Source organism: Papio anubis, unplaced genomic scaffold (genome assembly GCF_008728515.1).
Source record: "Papio anubis isolate 15944 unplaced genomic scaffold, Panubis1.0 scaffold163, whole genome shotgun sequence".
Classification (NCBI taxonomy): domain Eukaryota; kingdom Metazoa; phylum Chordata; class Mammalia; order Primates; family Cercopithecidae; genus Papio; species Papio anubis.
In genome coordinates, this window is record NW_022161613.1 from 110,078 (window position 1) to 135,404 (window position 25,327).

General features: G+C 43.8%; 1 protein-coding gene across 3 annotated transcripts in view; it reads left to right on the forward strand.

The window, feature by feature from the left end:
* Nucleotides 1-21,498, forward strand: part of LOC116268595 (actin-binding LIM protein 1-like) — a 114,063-nt gene extending 92,565 nt beyond the window's left edge. For all 3 annotated transcript variants that reach the window (XM_031661458.1, XM_031661459.1, XM_031661460.1), the window contains 2 exons: nucleotides 18,425-18,551; nucleotides 21,104-21,498. In XM_031661458.1, the coding sequence (XP_031517318.1) occupies nucleotides 18,425-18,551; nucleotides 21,104-21,332 (356 nt within the window). In that variant the 3' untranslated portion in view covers nucleotides 21,333-21,498. The remainder of the gene's footprint in view (nucleotides 1-18,424; nucleotides 18,552-21,103) is intronic.
* The last annotated feature ends 3,829 nt before the right edge of the window (nucleotides 21,499-25,327 follow it).

Consider the following 25,327-nt stretch of genomic DNA (forward strand, 5'->3'; position numbering starts at 1 on the left):
TCATTATTCCAAGTGCAATTGGAACTCCTACAGGTATCAGGACAAATGCTCTAGTTGGACTGAATTGAAATCATTTCAGCAGAGTGCAGTGGCTCACGCCTATAATCCCAGCACTTTGGGAGGCCGAGGCGTGCAGTTCACAAGGTCAGGAGATCGAGACCATCCTGGCTAACATAGAGAAACCCCATCTCTACTAAAAATACAAAAAATTAGCCGGGCGTGGTGTCAGGCATCTGTAGTCCCAGCTACTGGGGAGGCTGAGGCAGGAGGATGGTGTGAACCCGGGAGGCAGAGCTTGCAGTGAGCCAAGATAGCGCCACTGCACTCCAGCTTGGGTGACAGATCGAGACTGTCTCAAAAAAAAAAAAGAAAAAGAAATTTCAGATAAAGCATCACGTGCATGATGTTTCCAAAGGGGAAGCAGACATTTCCAATTATTTTACTTTTCTATTTAGTCCAGTAGCCTTTAATATATGCGAGATAACTTTCTTTTATCTTAATGTTCTCTCTAAAAAAATATCATTGTCAGGTTGAGTGATAACTGTCCGCCAAGGGAGCGTAGGGAAGATCTGCCCTGGTTTCTGCGTGCCTAGGGTCAGGTCCTGGCTCTTCCACTTACTAGCAACCTCTTTACTTCCCCATCCTCCACTTCCTCATCTGTGAAATGGGATGGTCATAGATCCCTACATTGTAGGATTACATGAGTAAATGCAGTGCTGTGTACTTATAAAACAGTAATTTACTCTTCAGGCATTGATTTCTGAATTTTCTTGGAGAGCAGTTCCCACATTTTGTGACTCTGCTTTTGTCACTCTGCTGGTCATGACAGCTGCCTTTCTCTGCTCATTTGATATTTTCTACCATTATAAAAACTGACAGGCAGGAATGCATCCACACATGTAGCACATGGATTGTTGGAGTTTGACTCATAATGATGAGTTTTTATGACAGCATCTCCAAAAACAGATCTGCCTCCCCTTCTTTAGACATATTCTCCTTGTAGGATACAATGGCAGAGGAGGCCTGGCAGGGAACTGCTGAAGAGTAGGGGTTCTGTACAAGTTCTTGGCTGGTTCTAATTCCAGCTTTAGCACTTAAAGGATATGTGGCCTTGAGAAATCAATCTTTCTATGTCTCTGTTTCTTTGCCTATATAATGGGAAACAATAGTAGTTCCTTTCTCATAGTGTTGTTGTGACGATTAATAAAAATGGAGTGCTTAGAAGATTGATGACACATAGGAAGTACATACGTGTTGGCCATTATTCTTTAAGGAAGTTGTGAGCCTAAAACTTGAGGCTAGAGATACTCAGGACCAGAAAGGAAAGAAAGAAAGAAGGGAAGGGGAGGGGAGGGGAGGGGAGGGACACAGCATAATGGTTGACAATTGGGCTCTGCATTTCAGAGTGCCTGGGTCTGAACCCTGATCCTACCTCTTCCTAGTCGTGTAGGGTTGGGCAAGTCATTTGATATCTTAGAAACTCCGTGCCCTCGTCTATAAATGGAAAATCTCTGCTTCAAAGAGTTGTTATGATGGCCACATGAGATACTTCATGGAAGGGCAGTCTAAATGGGGAGAGGGGACCTGTAAAACCCATGTAGGAGGCTGGGTGCGGTGGCTCACGCCTATAATCCCAGCACTTTGGGAGGCTAAGGTGGGTGGATCATGAGGTCAGGAGTTAGAAAGACTAAAGCCTGGCCATTATGGTGAAACCTCGTCTCTACTAAAAAAAAAAAAAATAGAAACATTAATCAGGCGTGCTTGTGCACGCCGGTAGTCCCAGCTACTCAGGAAGCTAAGGGAAGAGAACCACCTGAACCCAGGAGGCGGAGGTTGCAGTGAGCCGAGACCATGCCACTACACTCCAGCCTGGGTGACAGAGCAAGACTCAGTCTCAAAAAACAAACAAACAAACAAAAAACTCATGCATGAGGAAACCCACCCAGAACAAAGACTGTTACTGTGTGTCTTGAGAAGTGAAATTGGAAGATAGAGCAATGAGGCCAGGTCCAGGGAGGCCTGGAGGAGTTTGGCCACATGGAGTTCCTGAGGATCATTTTAACCTAGAGGATGACCAGATGAAAACAATGTTCTAGAAAGACTAAGGTGGCGATGGAGAGAGTGATATGTAAAATCACTGATTTTGGATCAGGGATCAAGGTTGGGGGGACCATTGATTGTAGTTACTGGTAATGGCTGTGGGAAAAGATGAGGAAGGTAAATGAAAGTCTCATGTTTGTAAAGATCTAGGATGCTATTCCTCATTCAACAAACATCTCATTGAGCATCTGCTATGTTCCAGGCATTGTTCTAGGCACCAGCTAAATTTTTTTTTTTTTTTTTTTTTTTGAGACGGAGCCTCTCTCTGTCGCCCAGGCTGGAGTGCAGTGGTGCAATCTTGGCTCACTGCAACTTCCGCCTGCCAGGTTCAGGTGATTCTCCCACATCAGCCTCCCAAGTAGCCAGGACTGCAGGCATGTATCACCACAACTGGCTAATTTTTCTTTTTCTTTTTTTTTTTTTTTTTGTATTTTTTGTAGAGACAGTGTTTCACTATGTTGGCCAGGCTAGTCTCAAACTCCTGACCTCAAATGATGGACCCACCTCAGCCTCCCAAAGTGCTGGAATTACAGGCATTAGCCAAATTCTCTATTACATACTTAACATATTATATTACTGTTATACATTTGTCACAACTAAGAAAACTGCCATTGGCACATCACGAATTGCATTTTAATTGTTTACATGCGTGCCCACCTCCACTACCAAGAAAATGAAAACTGTCTGTCTTTCTTATACAAGGCCTAGCACTTACAGTCCTAGATAAAAGTTCCGGAAATTGAACCAAAGCTTTCTCTCTCTCTAGACAAGGCTAATTACAGTCTTCTCGTTTTAAGTATTCATTGAAAAACAGCACACATATTACAGAAACATACAAAAGAGATAAAGATCACCTGAAATCCCATCACCAAGAGGTGACCTCTGCTAACATTTTGGTGAACATTCTTCTGAATATCGCTCTAAGTGCTACAGACATGCACACAATTTTACATAACTTCTTTCCATAGTATTTTGTTCGCATGTCTTCTTTTCCAAAATCATGTATTCTTCTGAGTGTCACAAAAAAGGCTGAAACCCTTAAATTTACTTGGGTCGCTTGGCAATGGGGTGAGCTCAAGTGTGTCCTGGCAAAGCTGTGCTTTGATTTCCATTATAGCAATATTAGCATATAGCCCTGTTACCTCCTGGTATATTTCTCTCTCTGAACAGACCATCAGCTACTGAATGGTAAGGACTGGTTTTTTTGTTTGTTTGGGTTTTTGTTTTTGTTTTTGTTTTTTTGGTATTTTTTTTATGAATAGCACTGTGCACCTAGCAAGCACATACATGTTCATTTAGTGAGTGAATTGATACCATCCCAGGAGAGTCTTTGAGGGAGTAAATCTCAGCTCCCAGGTCTGAATGGTGAGGTCCGATTGCTGTTTGAATGAAGATGCAGTTTGCGTGCATGAGAAGTAAGGTATACTGGCATGTTTAAACTCTGTCATTTTCTCTTCTCACTCATGAGTGTTTTCCCTTACTTAACAGCAGGGGAAGCAGTTATTGCTTCCGATAAATTTGTTGATAACAGAATCAAAACATGTTTTTAAGAAAAGGTAGAGGTGTCAGGGAATGAATCTCCTCAGCTTTGAGTATAACACTGGAGAGCCGCTATACTTCTCTGAACATAGAGGGAGCCAGCCCCTGACCTGGAAGAGGGGTGACCTGGTGTGGCAGTTTCAATGTTGTTCTACTGGATATTGAGAGAGGTGTTGAGAGGCTTTGGAATCTTACATAGTAGCCAAAGGTTCATTGCAGAGACAAGGTATAGTGCAAAGAGGAACAATAATATTCAGATTTTTCCTACTAAAATCTGTAGCAATTATGACCCAGACATCAAGATCCCAGAGTGATCCATCTTTTCCCTCATCCTGAGCCTGGATTATCTAAGTTTCAAGAAAGGAAGAAAAGTTCCTGCTTTATAGGGAATGAGTACAACTCAGGGATTAATTTAAAAGTGCTTTCAGTGGGTGGAAAGTTAGCGGCATTTTGTTATTTGCTGTTTTTGTTTCAGCAGTTATCGGTCCTACATGATAAAGCCCACATCTAAAAACTTATCAAAAGAACTGGAATTTCAGTAGTTGGAACAGCAGTCATTTCCCAGTTTAATTTTCATTTTTAAGTAGCAGTAAAAATCTAGCTGTTTAAAAGCACTGCTTTGCATATCTATAATTGTATATTTACACAGATTGTTCCTGGAAGGATATTTGAGCAATTGCTATTAGCAGTTGCCTCTAGGAAGGGAAAGAGAGGACTGGGTGGAAAGAGACAGGGAGAGAAGGAAAATGATTTTTGGTGTATTTTTCACCCTATGATTTTACCTATTTAAAAGCAAAGTCTATTAAAAATAAAATAATGTTCATTTTTCAGAATAAAATAACAGGCTCATTCCAAAGTCTTGCTGGCGCCTGCCCTTGCTGTGACCTTCAGCCGTGTGTGTATTAAGTGACAGCTCACGTGATGAAAGTACTGAAAGTGACATTCTGCCCCTTCTTTTCTTCTCCCTATCTTTGGAATAGAGTAAATGAGCTGAGGTTTGCTAATGAGTACGGATCTGAGAAGCTGACGTAGAACTCAAGTACGATTTCCTCTTTGGCCAGAGCCCAGGTATGCTAGGTGAACACAGCCAGTTAAAGATTTATCATAAACCTCTTCACCAGGTTCAAGTTTACACCTGTATTAGGGAAATCAGCTCAAGAGCAAATTTTCTGGAAACAATTTTATTTTTATTGAGGGGAAATTCACATGGCATAAAACTGACCATTTTAAAGTGAACGTTTCAGTGGTCTTTAGTGCATTCACTACAAATGTGCTTTTGTACAACCATCCCCTCTATCTAGTTCCAAAACATTTTCATCACCCCAAAAGAAAACTCCTGTACCCATTAGGCAGTTACTCCCCTCCCCACCACTTTTTCCCAGTCCCTAGAAACTACCAATCTGCTTTCTGTCTCTATGGATTTGCCTATTCTGGATATTTTATATGAATGGGGTTATACACTATTAGCATTTTGTGTCTGGCTTCTTTATTTAGTATCATGATTTTTAAGGTTGATCCAGTTTGTACCATTTGTCAGTGCAGTTGTGTTGCTCAACAACAGGGATTCGTGCTGACAAATGCATCATTAGGTGATGTTGTCATTGTGTGAACCTCATAGGGGGTACTACACAAACCTAGATGGTGTAGCTTACTACTAACACCGAGGCTATATGGCATAGCCTGTTGCTCCTAGGCTACAAACCTGTATAGCATGTGACTATACTGAATTCTGTAGGCAGTTGTAACACGGTAAGTGTTTGAGTGTCTAAACATATCTAAACGTAGAAAAGGTCATGTATTGTGCTTCATGTTATGGAGGCTACAGTGTCACTAGGCAACAGAAATTTTTCAGCTCTGTTGCAATCTTATGGGACCACTGTCATGTATGCAGTCTGTCATTGACCCAAACATCATTCTGTGGCGCATGACTGTACTTCATTTCTTGTGTGGCTGAATAATGTTACATTGTATGGCTATATCACATTCTGTTTAGCCATTCATCTGTTAATGGGCATTTAGGTCATTTCCATCTTGGGCTATTATGAATAGTTCTGCAAAGAACATTCATGTATGAATATTTGAGTACTTGTTTTTAATCCTTTTGCATCTTGGTACATTTTAAGGGGAGTTTGATAAGAATGATCCCAAATCTTGGAAGCAGTGGTGGCCAGTTTTCTTAACCCCTCCCAAAAATTACTGGGCCGGTACCCAGTAGTATTTATGTCATGGCAGGCTATGGCATGGGCACCATTGAATGGCCTTAGGTGACAGCTGGTAGCAGAGTTCATCTGGTGCCTTTCTTCCTCTCTTGTTTGCTTTCTCTCCCACTCTTAGATCCTTCCCTTTTTCTACTGCTTTTCTTCTGCTATTGCTGGCCGTAATTTGAACAGAGGACCATATGGCCGTTGCTTAGCCTGCTGGTAGAAATTTACCTCAGATTTGCCAAACTCTCCAGAAAAAAGAGTATGAACAGTGCTGAGAACACAGGCTTCAAGCTTCAGCCATGTTAGTTCTGTCTTCCTGCAAAAAGATACAAAGTCCTTTGTGGCTCAGGGATCACATAATGTTTGCAAGGCGTGTCTGGATTATATTTTGTAAGCAGAAGGGAGAACTGCTCCAAGCTCACAGAGAAGCACTGGTAGAGCCATGTGCTAGGTGCGTGGTCACTTGCCCTGCCCTGAGGGAGACCCCAAGGTGAGCACACCCTGTCCACTACAGCCATGGCTAGAACTTTTCCCCCATGAAAGTTGGAGGTCAGTATATTTTTCTTTTTTCTTTCTTCTTCTTCTTCTTCTTTTTTTTTTTTTTTTTTGAGATGAGTTTTTGCTACATTGTCCAAGCTGATCTCAAACTCCTGGGCTCAAGCAATCTCCCACCTCAGCCTCCTGAGTAGCTGGGATTATAGGCATGTGCCACCATGGCCGACTGGAAATCAGAATCTTCAAGGTTGCCATGTGACCATCGCCTTTTCTGAGAGCATCCCATGATTGGGTGATGCTTGGCTTTGTTTTGATAGCTTCCCATTTTCCTCTTGCTATGCAAATGGCATTTTCAGGTGAAAGAGAACTCTACTTTTGATTTCAAGTCAGTCCCTATGATGTTTACATCATCAGAAATGATGTGAGCAACCACATGGGACCAATGGAGGAGGGATTGGAAAGCAATGATGCTCTGGGCCTGTCCTCCATCAGCTGGACTTTTGAAATTGTTACCTGGTCATTTTGAAGTTAAGAATATACTTATTAGGGTGATGGTTTATTCTATACATGTAGCACCTCCTTTTAGTTATAGTTCTGAAAACATACATATATGCAGACACACACACACACACACACGAGTTCTCCCTGACAGGACCTGAAACCTTAAAAATTGGAGCAGGTGACAAAACAGTCTTAATGTTTTATGCTAGTATTTTTATTTCCCATAAAAGAATCTCTGTTACATTCCCAGGAAATACAGGTTTATTGCTATTTCTATTTATTGTTCAGAGAAATGGAAGAGAGGCAGTTTAAGAGATTATTACCCAAGGCAGTAGACCCTGTCTTTAAGCAGATATTAAATTTCTCAGCTCCTAGCTAGTTTTCAACAGCCTTTCAAAATACACGTTCTGCTTGACAAATGTATACTCTCAAGTAGCTGGAGTACTTGCTGTCTAAAAGGCACCCACATCCTTCACCCTGTTCCAAGCAGGCCTTGAGAAATTCAGCCCTCATGGGCTCATCAGATCAGCCATTGAGTCCAGCCCTGATTGCAGTGGCAGGTGTGGGGGCCATTCAGAGCCATCCTCCAAACATCATTAGTGGAAGTTCTTGGACTCTCAATTCTAATACTTCTGGGAATGGGGTCTGAGTTGGTATTAAGTCTACAACAGACCATCTTCTATTTCTTTTGTGCTCACCATCATATGTAGCAGCATTTGCCATGGGATTCCTGCATAATAAATTGTTAATCAGTTAATCCAGAGGAAAGGAAAACAACCTGACTCCTTTTAGTTTCCTGTTCACATCCTGGTCATGGATATGGCGGGTGGGGGAACACTCCAGTACTAGCTAAAGGAGAAGGGTTCTTGACCGTGATAATTGGTTACCAAAACACCAGGGGTTTGGTCTAGGTCCTGCTGCTCGCTGCACAGAAAGTCAATGACTGAGACAATTATTGCCAAGGAAGAAGGCTTTAATCGGGTGCTTCAGCCAAGGAGATGGGAGATCAATCTCAAATGTATCTCCCTGACTTTCCAAAATTAGAGATTTATATAGTACAGAAGAAATGTAACAATGTGTAATGAAACAGGAACTAAGGAGGGGGTAAGGAAGCATAAGGAAGCAATCATGATGAATGAGGGGTCTGGCATCTCATTGTCTGGATGGGTGATTTAGTGAGTTTCAGTTGTTTGATTTTCTTTTTTGAGAGTCATAAGGGTCCTTTTCTGAGAAAGGAACTCAGATAAAACAATTATTTTTGGGCCTTGTTACATTTTAAGGGGAGTTTGCTAAGAACTATCCTATTAAGCTTTAAGACCAGAAGGGCCAATGTCTATGTTTATCCAAAAAAAAAAAAATCCTCTCTATGGAACTATTGGGTCAGTTTCAAGTCCCTAACATTCCTAACAGAACTCTGTGGGACTGGTTTAGAAATAAGGATTAGAAATTCAAAATGTGCAATGGCCTCTATTTATGAAAACTATGACCAAAGTAACTAAAACTCTAAGTGTATATGATATATACTTAAAACAGAGGAAAGATAGGATTTATTGCCAAATACCAGGTTGTAGAGGACTTGAACATGGCTGCTGCCCTGCCCGCCTTCTGCTTTCCTGATGAAGGCTGACCCTCTGTTGCTGTTATGGGCCACTCTGTTGCTAAAACTTGTTTGTTGTGCAGTAATTGTTTTCCAAAGACAACAAGAACCTTCACTTAAAATAGCAGTTCAGAGGCTTGCTCTGGCTTTCAGTGTGTCCAGCATGGCCATTAAGACAGCAAAGTCAGAAACTGACCTACAGGGACATGGGTGAGTATGCAAGGTCTAGTTCAAGGTTACATACTCAGGCTCCACATAAGCCTTTCAAAATCATCGAGGCATTTTTCATAAATCCGAGATGTAAAATATGCATAGCATTGAGACCCCCTTTTCCCCAGAGTGGGAAGACGTTGCACCCACATGAATGTTTTGATTTCCCCACCCAGTATGTGTCTTCTGACCTTGTATTGCTTTTCTGGCTAATGGCAGCATAGAATTTCAGATGCTGAAAAGTAGTTTTTAAAAATAATCCTTGAAAAGTGCTTAGCCTAACAAATTGCGGTTTCACATTCTGTTTTGTACTCTATTCTTTCTTATGTTGACCTCATACCCATGGTGTTTGCCATGACATGCTAAAAAAGAAAATTGTGGACTCATTTGAGTGACTTGCTTTAAATAAAAAGCATGGACTGTGGCCAGTCAATATTTGTCAACTCCTAGGTGTCTGATTTGGGACCTGGCAACACTGAACAGCCTGGATGAAGATGAAGGTCAACATTCAACAATATCCACTTGCTAGACCAACATTCTTATCACTACTAATGATGGGGCCTTTTTGGTCAAGGAGAGGTTTTCAAGTGCCTAAATCATTTCTGCCTTAAAGATGTTGAAACTGTTGCCCAACTCTTATAAAAAAAATAGTAACATAAGGAAAGTCTGGGTTTTTTAATCCATGTGTTGCAAACTCATGGTCCTAGGAAGGCCAGGCTAGTAGCACAGTTGCATGTGGTCAGTTCAAGCATGAGAACAGGTGGCAACTGACACACTTATGGAGGGATGGAAACCCCTGTGGACTGGAACTATCTGTGCTGCATAAAGTGAGCAGTCACCTCGTGTCTCTAAACAGTGATTCCCTTGGTGGAATCCACATGTCAGGGGCTGAGCTAATATGTTGAAGGCTTGTGTTGAAGGTAGCTTGTTAGCAGAATCTGATCCACATTCAGGTCACCCTTCTCTTGTGCCCCTTCTTTTTCTTTTGGACAGAATGAGTATTCTCCCACATTCTACCTCCACCATTTTATTACACAAGATTGGGAAATCCATGTTCTCTAGGAACAATTGAATGACAAGATAAGATGACATAAATTCAGGACCTCAACTTACCCAAGCCCTGGCACTTAAATTTGTTATTTTTTTTCTTGGAGCTCCTTAGCTTGAGTCCTGGCCAGGGATAAAGTACTCTAGTTAACAGTCTATTAAAAGGATATTTTATAAAGTCTCCAAAGTCTTATTCCATTTTCTATTAATAACAACCTAAATCTGAAATGATTTTGTTTCTATTTATTTTTCATCCACGTGTACAGCCATGAACTTATTTTGTACTTTAGTTTATGACAAATACAGTTTCTTTTTTTCTTTTTCCTTTTCTTTTCTTTTTTTAAATGAATCTATTGAAAAAAAGGATTCAAAGGAAAGCTTGAATTTTCTTGAACATATCTGAGCAACAGTTTCAATACTGAAGATCGATTTTTTAAACGTTTTATTTAAAAAATGTTATAGTAAAGAAAGAACAAGCTCTGAACTATCTTAAAATCCCTCTGGATTTTTTATAAGTCTCAGTTATCTCAGTGTCTCAGCAAGCGTTGATTAGATGCATAAAATTTCTCCCTAGTTTTTTAATGTAATGATTTACATTCAGTTCACAATAGTTCTCTATATAGTCTTTACCTTTGAAGGAACACCTCATGCTCTTGTTCTGTAGTGTCTGTTTTTGCCTCTTTACAATGAAGGAGGCAGGAACCAGAGAAACAAACCCATGATTGGAGGTTTAAAGTCAGAGCAGTCCTGTAAGCATCAAAGCTTGGGTTCAAGTGCATTTGAGAAAAGAAGATTTGTCCTCTGTGGTTAATTGGGCAGGCAAAGCCTGGGCCCACTCCAGGCCTTAGTTTCCTGTGTGTAAAATGAAGCATTTGCATCAGATGGTCTATAAAGTCCCTCTGGCTCTCAGATATTCTGTGGTCTGTAAAATGCAGATAATCTCTATTCTCCCAGGTTAGTGGGAGACCTAGGGCAAACTGAGATAACAGACATGCAAACTTCAGAACACAAGATGTTAATTTTCTTATGATGATTATGAAACTAATGAGAATCTAAAACGCCTTCCCCAGAAGCTGACAGTGGACCATTTAAAATGTTTTAAAGGGAAGAGAAAATGTAAGTTATGTTAGATTATTGCAGGTATCAGTACAGTAGAGACACCGAGTGTTTACATGTGTGTGCCTGAAATTCAGCTCAGTAATTACACATATTAGGCAGCCTGGAAAAGCAGGTATTGCTCACCTACTCATTTTACAGATGAAAAAAATGAAGCCCAGTAGTTGCCTAGTTTGCCCAGGGTCCCTCTGTTCAGTGTCAGAGCTGGAATTTGACTCCAGTGCTCTTCGGCTCCAAAATCCTTAACTGCTGTGAGTTGCCCAATAGGTGTGTAGAATACGCCAAGACACATGGGGGACAAAACAGTGAAGACTCTTATTTTTCCCTATTGCTACTTTTATTATCCTCCATCAGAGCTCCCTTTTCCACCTGAATGCTATCTTTTAGAGACAGGGTCTCACTCTTGTCACTCTGTCACCTGGCTGGAGTACAATGGTGTGATTATAGCTTACTGCAGCCTTGAGCTCCTGGGCTCAAGTAATCCTCCCACCTCAGCCTCCAAAGTAGCTAGGACTTGCAGTCCTAGCACTGCCACGCCTGGCTATTTTATTTTCTGTAGAGACAGGATCTCACTATGTTGCCTAGGCTGGTCTTGAACTCCTAGCCTCAAGCGATGATCCTTCTGTCTTGGCTTCTCAAAGTGTTAAGATTTAAGGTGTGAGCCACTATGCCCAGTCTGATGATATCTTAGATTACATAGCTTTCTTATCACTTTCAGCTCTTCAAAGTCCAGTCCTATTAAAAATTCTATTCCTACATCCATTTCAGAGCTTCACCCTTTCCTACGTCAGGCCCAACCCAAATTGGAGACCTGCAATGAGGCTGGTCTTTCTTATCTCCTTTCTGTCCTTTGGGGCTCCTTTGGGGTCTCGGACAGGGGGTGGGGGATTAGAAGTCAACGGGACAAGGTGTTATATAACTAGCGTTATCGTGCTTCTTGCCGCTAACACTGGCTGGAGATTTTTAGTGGGGATGGGGGCTACATTTGGAGTTCTTTGACCAAAGTGCAGTTTTTGGTTAACCTCTTGCAACCCACCCTTCTCCATTTTCTAGAATCAGTCCCTGCTTCCTCATGGTCTCCTCATAGCTTGTTACTAATGAAGTCCCTCCTACTCAGCAGGCACCTTTCTCAGGTGGGCTCATCAAGATGCTTGGGTGTGGGTACCATCCATGGACATTCATGCACCTCCAGTGAGCTGAACAGTGGAAGTTCACACCAAATCACTTCTGTCTTCTCCTTCACCTGCCATCAAGGGTGGCTCCAGCCAGCTTCCTGCCTTCCTGATTCAGTAGGCTCCAGACTTTTGTCCATGAATGCTTCCAAGCTCCAGGATACATCAAAAGCTCCTCTTGGCTGGCACAGCAGCGGTAGGGCCTGAGTTTCCCCACTCAGTAAATATCTAGACAGAAAGTGGGGAGGCTGTTGCTCCTTCTAGCAGGATCCTCTAATCCTTGCAGCAGAGCAGAGGGGAACACCACTCTCCTGCTGTGTGAAGAGCTCCCTGCTGACCCTCAGCTCTCCATTTTCCAATGTCTGATTTTAGAGTTGGGTAGGCCATAGGGTTGATAGTCATCAGGTAGAGTCTACCATCTTTTGATAAGTCCTGCAAGGATATTCCTAGCACCCTTCTTTGGAAGATGGGGACACTTCTCCCCAACGTTCTCAGCTTGGAGGTTTTAGCCAAACATTCCAAGACACTTGGAAAAGTCCCATTCTGTATTCTGGAAACTTTGATCCTGGCTAGGTAGTTGTTCTGAATGGCAATTACTACATTTATAAATGACTGCACTTTCAAAGCACGCAGGTGTGGGAAGGTAGCGGTGGCTGGGAATTTAACTAGCCCATGGTTCTCTTTCTTTTTTTTTTTTTTTTGAGACGGAGTCTCGCTCTGTCGCCCAGGCTGGAGTACAGTGGCCGGATCTCAGCTCACTGCAAGCTCTGCCTCCCGGGTTTACGCCATTCTCCTGCCTCAGCCTCCCGAGTAGCTGGGACTACAGGTGCCCGCCACCTTGCCCGGCTAGGTTTTTTTTTTTGTATTTTTTAGTAGAGACGGGGTTTCACCGTGTTAGCCAGAATGGTCTCGATCTCCTGACCTCGTGATCCGCCCGTCTCGGCCTCCCAAAGTGCTGGGATTACAGGCTTGAGCCACCGCGCCCGGCCGGTTCTCTTTTTTTATAGCTAGCCCCATGCCCTCAGCCTTCTTTTCCAGAGAGGCATCTTCACAGAGTAAGACATCTTTGGGGCCCTTATTCATCTCAAACGGGAAATTCCAGGAAGGCAGAAATAGTTCTCAAGGAGAACATAGGTGCCCAGGCTGAGAGAAGCTTAAGTGCTGCCCAGGAGATGACTTCTCTCTTAACTTTCTATCCCCTAACAATGGTCTTTATTTTCAAGTTGTGTGTTTGCTTCTTTCACAGCTCTGGGATGTCTGGGCACTGAGGTGCTTGTGAAGAGCCCAAGACCTAACTCTGCTCCCAACCAAGGAAAAAGGGAGTCTATTGAGAGGCTCCCATGTACCAAGCATTGTATTATGCAAAACACTTTACAGTGCATGATCTCTTTTCTTTTTTCCTGAAAGCAACATGTCCCCTTCTTCCACTTACTTTTGCAGCCCAGGTGTCCATAGCCCTATGCTAAAATACATAAATAAACAAACAAATAAATATATTAAGAGTGACAGGCAAGATCCCTATTGTCAAGGATATTAATTGCCTTTGAACAACATGATACCAATTTGGAAGCGGCTATATAGATGGATGTTAATTTAACCTGGATGTGAGTAGCCAAATACCTGCTTTTTTCTGGCTTTTGATGCCAAGGGTGAAGGGCTCAGGGTCAAATCTTTAAGGTCAGGCTTTCTCTCTCTCTCTCTCTCTCTTTTTTTTTTTTTTTTCCACATTAGGTCATTATTTTTCCTGAGTAGGACACTGGAGAGTTGCTCATGGGTTTTATTTCCTCGATGCCACTGCATATTCACCTATTTCTGACGTTGGCAATAATTCCAGTGCCAATCACCAGCTTTCTATATTTATCGGCAGCTGCTTCAGTGATGTGGAAACAATTTTCTCAACAGCTGAAAAACATGAAGATGGAGAGTAGGACATTTTGTTCTTTATGAAAGAGCTTAGTTGGAGTGAGCGTGGAAGGAGTGAGCAATCTAGCACGAACCTTTTGTCTCTGCATCTTTTCCACTCTCTCCAGCACAATGTCAGGCTGAAGTGAAGATCATGGCTTTGTCCAGACAGGAGTGGATAGGCTCTGTGAAATCCACCAGAATACTTCGGGTCAGGATTCTGACGTGGGCTGGTATTCTCTTATCTAGGTGATGCTCTTTGTTCATTTGCTTCATTTGTATCTTAAGGTTTGGCAGGAAGGAGGCTTAACCCTAGCCTTTACTTCCAGCCCAACCTTACCAGCTGGCTGGCTTTAAGCATTCAGTGAATATTTTTCCATGAAACATGTAGTGTGGCTGTCCCCCATGAGGCACCATGCAGGGCACAGAAGATCTGAGTGGCATAGACATCACCTGTGAAGTCAGAGGGCTTCCGGTCTGTAAGGCACTTTAACTAGAATTATTGTGAAGACTAAATGGTACCAAGTTTACAAAGCCCTCACATGGTACCTGATTCTAGAAAGCCCTCAGTGCAGAATGATCATAGTGGCGAGGCAGGAAAACTGAGTCTAGAGACTGGGAGCCTAAGGTGAACCCGCGGCTGACTTCTTAGAATTAAACCAAAAGGAAAACTTCAGTCTCTGATTGGTCATGGGCCAGTCCTTCACTTCAGCCTCTGATTAGTTGCAGGTCAAGCTTCCACTTCAGCCTCTGATTGGCTGTGGGCCAATCCTTCATTCGTATGGGGTGTAACTCCCCTTCAGCTTCTGATTGGCTGTGGGCCAATCCTTCATTTGTATAGGGTGTAACTCCGCTTCAGCCTCTGATTGGCTGTGGGCCAATCCTTCATTTGTATAGGGTGTAACTCCGCTTCAGCCTCTGATTGGCTGCAGGCCAAGCCCTCAAGACTTTCTATCCCCTAACAATGGTTTTTATTTTCAAGTTGTGTGTTTGCTTCGTTCACAGCTCTGGGATATCTGGTCACTGAGGTGCTTGTAAAGAGCCCAAGACCTAACTCTGCCCCCAACCAAGGAAAACGGGAGTCTATTGAGAGGCTCATATGTACCAAGCATTGTATTATGCAAAACACTTTACAGTGCATGATCTCTTTTCTTCCTTATGGCAGCCTAGGCAATGGCTGTTGTCAGCATTTTACAGATGAAGAAATGAGGGTTTGGAGAGAGTAACTTGCTCAAGTCTTCCTGACACCAAAGCCCATGCCACCCTACCTTCCCCACACCATCCACCTCCCTGAACCTCACTGGTGGTGCAGCAGGGAGACTGCAAACAACTCTGTCAACCTCCTTGTGCCCATCCAATGTCATTTGTAAAAATGAAAAGCCATCTCTGAAAGTTGATTTTCGCCTTCAAAAATTCTATTGAACAGCAGCTTCCTTATTATTTAAATCTTTGCTGCCACCTAGTGGGAATTATGTAATTAGAAGAATAAAGAAAAATTTCAGTTAGACTTGAATTAAAAAACTGTCCATTTCATCCTGTAAAAGGCAAAACTATGTAGACGGTGAAATGATCAGTGGTTTTCAGGAGTTAGGAGGAGGGAGGGATGAAAAGGCGGGGTACAGAGAGTTTTTAGGGTAGTGACACTACTGTGTATGATACTGTAATAGCGGGTACATGCCATTATATCTTTGTCCAAACTCAGAATGTCCAACATCAAGACTGAACCCTAATGTAAACTGTGGACTCTGGGCTATCATGATGTGTCAATGTCGGTTCATTAATTGTAACAACGGTTCCACTCTGGTGGGGGATGTTGCTAACCGGGGAGGCTGTCGCGGGTAGGGACTGGGGTTGTATCGGAAATCTCTGTACCTTCTGCTCAATTTTGCTGTGAACCTACACCTGCTCTAAAAATAGTCTTTTTTAAAAAAACTATCAATTTTCTTATATCCATACTGTGCTCCTAAACTTTAAAAATTATATTTTTAAACAAATATCATGGCCTTCCATTTTTATCTTTATAGTAAACTACCAGATGTGAAATTCTTTTTATAAAAATTTTGGTCAGGTGTTGGAATTATTATAAACCCCAGCTTTTAAAAATGCTTAATCTTTTGTGACCATCTAACATACACTCATTTGTGCATGACCTTCTAATATGTACTCATATGTGTATTAGATAATGAGCTATACATTAAGAAATTCTAATTTGCAGTATTCAGAACTTGTATTTTTAAATGTTATAAATAGTCAAATTTTTTACATTACCATGGTTTAAAAATTCAAACAACACAGAGGATGTGAAGTTAAACAGTAAAGTCCTCCTCCAGAGAGGGAAGTTTCTTCAGAATTTTTAATGTTTTCCCCCAGAAATGTTCTATTCTGGGACTAGGACACACACACCATTTTCTTTACTACTTTTTTATGAATGGGCTTATGCTATGCTTACTGTTCTATGGCCTGCTTTTTTCACTTGATCTATTTTGAACATCTTTCCATGCCAGAGCACAAATCTGCCTCGTTCTTTTGAGCAGCATATAGTATTCCATTATCGACTATACTATAATTTATTTAACTGGCCCTTCGCTGATGTCCATATCGCCTATTCCCAGTTTTTGTCGTTAGGGAAATGCTGTAGGGAATATATGCGTGCACATACATGCTTTTGCAAATATATTTGTAGAATAAAATCTTAGACCTAAAATAATTACTGGATCTCAAGGTTACATGAACACCCACTGATCAAGATCACCAAAAATACATGTCATCAAAAAAAAATAAAAAAGCGGGTCAGGTTTATTTAACTAGCTGCAGGGGAAGCCAGAGGAATCGTGAGCCCACTCTGGGTGCAGTTTGGAGGAGTTTTCACAGCATTTGGGCTTGTGCTGGGTTATTTTATTTTATTTTATTTTATTTCTTTATTTATTGAAATGGAGCTTCGTTCTTGTTGCCCAGCCTGGAGTGCAACAGCATGATCTCAGCTCACTGCAACCTCTGCCTCCCAGGTTCAAGCAATTCTGCCTCAGCCTCCTGAGTAGCTGGGATTACAGGCGTCTGCCACCACGCCCGGCTAATTTTTTGTATTTAGTAGAGACGAGGTTTCACCATGTTACGTCAGGCTGATCTTGAACTCCTGACCTCAGGTGATCCATCCACCTCGGCCTCCCAAAGTTCTGGGACTGTAGGCTTGTGACACCGCACCCAGCCCATGTGCTAGGTAATTTTAAAGAAGATTCAAAGGAGCAGAAGCAGTTCTAGGTTAAGCATTGTCAGGAAGCAGGGCCAGGTCAGTGATTGGGTCTCTTAGGTTTTTCTGGATGGTCAGATAATTAAAGTTGGGCTAGAAGGATCATTAGGAAAGCAGTGGCAGCCATGGATGTGGTCAGAAGAGGGGGCTGTTTCATCACTTTAGGTTACCAAGTGGCCTCGTCTCTGTCTTGGTCCAAACCTGGCCACTAAGTGGCCTTGCCAGGGCATGGCTTTATTCTGTGTGTGTTCCGTATGATCAGTTGGGAGCACCGTGGCCAACCTGACACATGCTTGCTTTCATTCTCTCAGGTACATTGATTTGGAAAATGTCTGTAGATGTTGAAGTTGCTTTCCAGAAAGTTTGCACCACTTTATAGTCTTCTGGGTTCTTTTAAATACCCAACTTCCCTAACAGAATGAAGCAGTCAATAATCAGATTAATTATGGCAATTGTAATAATAGCAAATGTTTCTGGTCACTTCCAATGTGCCATCTACTGCTAAATCTATTAAATGCCCTGAATCCTCATCAGAGGCCTGAGACCAGGTGCTGACAACATTCCCACTTCCCTAAGAAGAAACCCAGGCTTCAAAAGGATGTAACTTGCCTTGATCACATAGCTAGCCAACAAGGAGTTAGCTGGGGTTCAGGACTGGGATGTCTTATTCCAGGCCCACACTCTTTACTATGAAGAAATAATTTCTCCTTTATTATCCTTCCAGGAGCCTGCCAAGGAGAATTGAAAGCTAAGGAATTAAGAGCCATTTAACTGATGATCACAAATCTTTGAAAGGCTAGTTTGGGTTGATAAGGAAGTAGGGTCCCATTTACAAAAATGAGATTTACGGGCAGCCTTCCAGGAGTAATCACGTATATAGTGTTAGGCAAGGCATCAGCATAAAGTGCTGAGTTGTTCACAGTGCTTCAATTAATAAATGCCTATGAGTACTTTCTTAAAATCACAGCCAAGACACTATAATTAAATATTCTCTGTGTGATCTGTAGCTCAGATGGTGCATTAAAAAACCCCAAGTAAGCAGATGGGTGAAGGACACCCATCCTCTTAGATCCATGGACGTTCGTCAAGCTTCCATGCTGTGTCCTTCCGAGGACACAGCCTGCGAGACTTCACCGAGAAAGATTTTGTGCAGGGAAAGAAACTGACCTGAGGTGGTGCTTGAGTAAATATTGATTGAGTGCATGATGGGCACACAGTGGGGTTGAAATTGGGCTGCCTGCTTGGATTTAGCAAAGGAAATGTGTAGTAACCACTGGCGGCTGCTCTTTTTCAGATTGTGCCGGCTGTGGAAGAGATATCAAGAATGGGCAGGCACTGCTGGCGCTGGATAAGCAGTGGCACTTGGGGTGCTTTAAATGCAAGTCCTGCGGGAAGGTCCTCACCGGGGAGTACATCAGCAAGTAAGGCTGGGTGCGGGCACGCGTTCCTTTCAGTGGGCACCAGGCGTTGTGGTTCTTCTGCAGGTCCTGGTCTCAGGGGCCCCATGCTGTCAAAGGTGCTGAAATTGTTCACATCCTGCCGTCAGAATGAACTTGTTGCTATAAAACTTTTGAAAATAATTGTATTCTTCTGCTTTGGCTACTATAAACCTAATGAAATGTTAATCATTGCCGGATTTAACAATGACAGTGTTATACTATATGTCATCACCAATTAAGCATTTAATAATTTCCCTGTTGCTATTCATTCTCCTATGAGGAACTAGTAAGCCTTTGTCCTCCCTCCAGGGCTGGAGTACATTTATAGACGCCCCCCAAAAACACGCAAAGCCTAAGTTGTCAGCCCTTTAGGACTGTGCACAAAACAGCCTGCCAGGAAATGGGCTCATGTTCAATAACAGTGGATAATAGCTACAGTTAAGGAAGTGAGGGTTTTTTAAAAAAACAAATGTAGCCTGGCAATGAGGGGAAATTTTCCACTGTATACCTTTTTATGCCTCAAAAAAAACTTTTCTGCTGGGCGCAGTGGCTCACACTTGTAATCTCAACACTTGAGACGTCAAGGTGGGAGGATCACTTGAGCTCAGGAGTTCGAGACCAGGCTGAGCAACATAGCGAGACCTCATCTCTACTAATATAACTAACTAAATAAATAAATAAATAAATAAGCCAGGCATGGTGGCACATGCCTGTAGTCCCAGCTACTTGGGAGTCTGAGGTGGGAAGATTGCTTGAGCCCAGGAGATCAAGGCTGCAGTGAGCTATTATCGCACCACTGCACCCCAGTCAGGGCAACTGAGTGAGACCCTGTCTCAAAAAATAAACAAATACATTCATTCATTCATTCATTCATTTCCCCAACCACATGAAATCACCTATTCAAAAATATTAATGAATGTAGTTTAAAAATATAATGAAACAAACAAAAGGTTGCTTTGGCCCCACCCACTAGAAATCTGATTCTACAGACCCAGGGTAAAGCTGAAACACCTGCATTGAAAGGGCAAGAAGGCCGGGTGCGGTGGCTCATGCCTGTAATCCCAGCCCTTTGGGAGTCCGAGGTGGGTGGATCACCTGAGGTTGAGAGTTCGAGACCAGCCTGGCCAATATGGTGAAACCCGTCTCTACTAAAAATACAAAAAAGGAGCCAGGTGTGGTATTGGGCACCTACAACCTCAGCTACTTGGGAGGCTGAGACAGGAGAATTGCTTGAACCCGGGAAGCGGAGGTTACAGTGAGCTGAGATCGCGCCACTGCACTCCAGCCTGGCGACAGAGCCAGACTCTGTCTAAAAAAAAAAAAGAAAAAAGAAAAGGCAAGAAGCTCTTCAGGTGACCATGATGGACAAAGTAAGAAGACAGGTACCTGGCTTCTAACGGAACATTGCAAACTGTGCAGTGGTGGGTAATTGACAGTCTAGAGTGGCACTCTATAGCTTTACCATGCAATCACACACAGGATATAATACTTTTCCTGTGCTCCAAGGTAAATGGAGGAGGTTGCCTGAGCTGGAGGAGGCAGCCATGGGCCCCGGAGGCCTCCTGAGAGCTGAGGAGGTGGTGTCTGGAGGCTGTTCAGAGGCTGTAGTCTGGCATGTGGGCCCCTTGTGGTGGGGGGATGAACGCTGAGCCCACATCTGATGGGCTCAGTGTTCTTTTTCTCTTTTTCTTTTTCTTTTTTTTTTGGAGATTGGGTCTCATGCTGTCACCCAGGCTGGATTGCAATGGCGTGATCTTGGCTCACTGCAACCTCCCCCTCCTGGGTTCAAGTAATTCTCCTGCCTCAGCCTCCTGAGTAGCTGGGATTTACAGCTGTGCGCCACCACACCTGGCTAATTTTTGTATTTTCTTTAGTAGAAACAGGGCTTCCCGTGTTGGCCAGACTGGTCTCAAACTCCTGACCTCAGCTGATCCACCCACCTTGGCCTCCCAAAGTACTGGGACTACAGGCATAAGCCACCGTGCCTGGCCTCAGTGTCATATTATTAAATATACGTATTATATACATTAACAATATTTTATAGCTTTGTCTTTATTGTGGTTTTAATGAAATTGTCTCTAGTGTTTTGCCTTCAGGTGTGATATTGCCTATTGATTTGCCAGTATCTTCTTCAGGTTCATTAATCCCATTCTTTCTCTGGTTTATTAAATATTGTTATGTGGCCCCAGTGGGCTCAGTGCTCCTCCACGCCCAGGGGGCCTGTGGAGAGAGAATGCTGCCAGGCTTTCTGCTCGTTAGCTCTGAGACAGTACAAAATCAACAAGGGTGATCATATGACGACATGGCCGTTTCGCCTGTGTGGCACCGAGAGCCACAAAGCGCTCTCTGGATCATTTCGCTTGTGGTTTTGATCATGTCTGGCCAGGTCTGACTGGATTACCAGGCATGTGAACACTGGGTGGGAGAAAATACGTCCTGCCCTTCTGTGGAAAGACCTTGGAGAAATGTGGTTTTGGTGTCTTCTCCAGCCCCTGGCCACCTCCTCAGGAGCTGAACACGCTTTTGTCTTGCAGGGATGGTGCCCCGTACTGTGAAAAGGACTACCAGGGACTCTTTGGGGTGAAATGTGAGGCATGTCACCAGTTTATCACAGGGAAAGTTCTGGAGGTAAGTGGCAGACCGGCTCCCTCACAGCGACCGCCATCTTCCTCAGCGGCCCTCAGAAACACACAAGACGGGGACCCTTTCCCGCTTCCTCCATTTTTTTTTTTACCTGTGGAGAAAGAAAATAGTTGCAGGTGACTGTCTTTGGGAATTACGGTGCTGCACTCTCCTCAAAGGCTCATGTGGAAATTAGAATGATGGAGAATTTGCAAAGGAAAAAAAAAAAGAATGATAAAGGTTCTGGTGGGAGTTATGTAGGAGAGGCTATATTAGACCATTTTCATTTTTAGAAGTTAGACAAGAGTAAATGAAGAGGATGCGAAATCGTGTGTATACATCCGTGTGTGCGTGTGTGCATATGTGTATGCGTGCATTTCTGGGCGTGTGCAGATTCAGGGAGCAGAGGCTCAGAATGGAAGCTAAGAAAGGAAGGGTGGGGGAAAGGTAGAGGCATTGGCTTCCCCAGCCTTCAAAAACCACATCCTGTGTGACCCAGAGCACCCTGTAGCCGGGGCTGAGCTGAAGCCTGTCAAGTTCAGGTGCCACCGCCTCCAGCTGGGGAGCTTTCTTCCTGCTTTCTCAGCAGGTGCCACACAGGCTTCTGCCTCTGGGCTGAGCCAGTTCCTCTGGGGTGAGACACAGAATTCTGGGGCCAGAGTTCAGAAGGAGTCGCTACCTTACTTCTCCCAGGCCTGTGGGGTGTCAGCCAGGTCCAAGGAGAAAGTAAGACTGCCTCACCCGTGGCCCACCTGCCAGGGTGGAGAGTATGACCCAAGCAGAGGTGGATCAGGAAGCCTCACAACTAGGGGGATGACTACAGGTCCTGCAGCTTGTCCCCGTGCTTAGTCAGGCACCAGGCTGCTGAATCCGCAGAGCCATGTTCCACCTTCCCAGCAGGGCACGTTTCAGAGACCCAGACACAGATCCAAGGCACCCCCACCAGGGTGTTTCTGGGCTGCACTGTCTCTTCCGTGGGTTTCACAGCAAAGGTCCAGCGTGGCCCCCTAAATCCCACTGTAAGCCCTTTCCACAAAGCACACAGGGGCCAGCATTGGCTGTGTGCTGGGACCTGGGCAGCTGATTGCACTTGGGAGAGAAGGGTGTGATTGTAGTCAAATGCAGTTGCCTCTTAGCCCGAGGAAGAGGGTTCTGGGAAGAGGGAGCAACACCTGCAGGGGCGCAGAGGTGAGGAAAAGCACAGCATACATAAGAAACGTCAGCTGGGCAGGAGCACGGATGTGACAGATGATGCTGGAGAAGTGGGCAGGGTCCCAAGAGTGACATTCTGGAGTTTGGGTGTTACCCTAAAAGCGGTGGGAAGCCATTGAACTGCTTGTAGCTGGAGTGTCATGTGATTAGACCAGGTTGTTGTGTAAAGAACATATGAGAGTTCTCAAATCTATGTACACACATGTTCACAGCAGCACTATTCACATCAGCCGAAAGGTAGAAACAACCCAAAGTCCATCAGCAGGTGAATGGATAACAACACGTGGTGTATCCGTCTAGTGGAATATCATCCAGCCTTGCAGCAGTGCTGCCTACCACAGGATGAGCCTTTAGAACACACTAAGTCAAAGAAACCAGCCACAAAAGGCCACATATTATATGATGTGGTTTACATAAAATATCTAGAATAGGTAAATCCATACAGATAGAAAGCAGATTGGTAGTTGCCAAGGGCTGGGGGAAGGGGAAATAGGAAATTACTGCTTTACGGATACAGGATTTCCTTTTGGGGTGATAAAAATATTTTGGAATTAGATAGAGGAGGTGGTTGCATAGCATTGTGAATGAATGTACTAAGTGCCACTGAATTGTTCACTTTAAAATGGTTAATTTTATGGTACGTGCATTTCAGCTCAGATTTTTTTTTAAATGACTGGGAAGGGAGTTGAGGTGGAGACAGAACAGCTAGGAGGCTACTACAGAACTCTGGGCACAAAACGATGGTGGCGCTGGCTGGAGTGGAGCCTGAGAAATGGGCCCCCACCCTCTGCACACACAGGAAGGGTGGAAAGAGTTCTCTCGTAGCCTTTCCAATAAAGCTTTATTGACCCAAGGGCACTTCAAAACTAGTGTCTCGACTAGGGAGAAAGAAGCATATCCCCAGGAAGGCTGTTGGAGAAGATGGATGGGACCCACCTGAAGGGGAGCTTGGAGTCCGAGCAGTCCCATCACAGTGCTCAGAGCATGATGCAGTGGTTGGTGCCTCCCCTCCTGGCCCTGAGTCTATCCCTCATCCCTCCCGAGAGAGCTCTTCTCAGAAGTGCCCTGACTGGGGCCTGACACCATTTCCCATGATGTCATTCCTGAGTTTGATCTCTTGTGGAGGACTGAAATAAACCTGTTGAGTTGGGAGCAACTTGGAAATTTCCTTCTCCTCCTCCTCCTCCTTTCTTCTTCTTCTTTCTTCTTTTTCTTCTTCTTCTTCCTCCTTCCTCCTTCCTCCTTCTCCTTCTCCTCCCTCCTCTTCCCTCCTCCTCCCTTCTCACTTCTCCCTCCTCCTTCCTCCGTTCTTCCTTCTAACTTCTTTCTTCTTTCTTCCTTCTTCCTTCTTTGTTGTCATCATCTTCTTTTCTTTTCTTTTTTTATTTTTTTTAAGAGACAGGGTTTTGCTCTGTTGCCCAGGCTGGAGTGCAGTGGTACAATCATACCTCACTGCAACTTTGAACTCCTGCTCAAGCTATCCTCCTGCCACAGCTCCCTGAGTAGCTGGGACTACAGGTGCATGCCATCACACCCACCTAATTTTGTTATTTTTTGTAAAGCATGGGAGTCTCATTCTATTGTCCAGACTGCTCTCTAACTCCTGGTCTCAGGCAGTCCTCTCGCCTCAGCCTCCCAAAGTGCTGAGATTATAGGCATGAGCAACCAAGCCTAGCCCTCATAAAAAAAAAAAAAAAAAAAAAAAAAAAGGAAAAAAAAAAAACAATGGAACATCAGAATGATTTCCCAGATGTCCAGCTGTACAAAGAGAGGCAAGAAAACACTGAACGCGATCCCCACATTTGTGACAGCCATGTTTGCAGTCTTCTTAGTCCACATGTGGAGCTGTGTTCCCCCAAAACATGTTGGGGAGGGAAAAGGGCTCTGTGTGTGTGTGTCTGAGTGTGTGTGTGTGTGTGTGTGTGTGTGTGTACGCGCACGCGCGCGTTGATACCCTTCAGATTTAGCTCGACAGCTGTGGGGAAGAAAATCTAAAATAAAGCTAGATCCAAGAACATGCCGTTTGGAAGAAACATCTGCTCACTCTGTTTTCTCCTTCAAGACCTGAGTCATTTGGCTTTCCCTGTGGCTGCAGAGGCCTCTTCTCAAATTGGCTTCAGGTTTCTGTGAAGGCCGTTTTGTGAGGCTTAAGACTTGGAGACTTTCCATTTGGGGCTTTCAGAGTCGAGACGTCTGGGAGTAGTTTGCACCATGTTCAGCCTCAGATTCAGAATCCATCCAGCAGATGTAGTCCTCAGATGGGCGTGTGAGCTAGAAAAATGTCCTGCAGGGTTATCACGCTGACGTGTGACAGCTTGTGAGTCAGTTTGGCTTGGTTACCAACACAAAGCAGGGCGGCCTCCACACACTCCTCCCTTGGCCTCTCATGCTTGGGTCTTGGTGGTGGGGAAATTTTATGATGGTGGTACATCTTGCTATAAATGGTACATTTTGTAAATACTGTGAACCTTGGGTTTTTGTGGTTTTTTATATTTATTTTATCCACAGATAAATTTATTTTATCCCTTTACAAATGTATTAGTTTTCTGTGTCAGCTGCAGCAGCAGTGGCTTAAAACAACAAGCTTACACAGCTCTTGAGGTTCTTGAGGTTAGTTCTTAAACTGAGTTTTCTCGGTTCTTGAGGTGAGACGTCTGCAAGCAAGGTGCGGCAGGGCCATGCTGTCTCTGAAGGCTCTGGGGAAGGGCCTTTCCTCGCCTCTCCGAGTTTCTGATGGCTCTGCATGTTCCTTAGCTCGTGGCAGCCTCCCAGTCTCTGGCTTTGTCTTCACATGGCCGCCTATTCCGTGTTGTCTCCTTTTCTCTGTTACAGTTCCCTCTGCCTCTTTCCTGTAAAGTCACTTCTCGTTGGATTCAGGGCCCACCCAGATAATCCAAGATGACCTCCCCATCTCAAGATCCTTC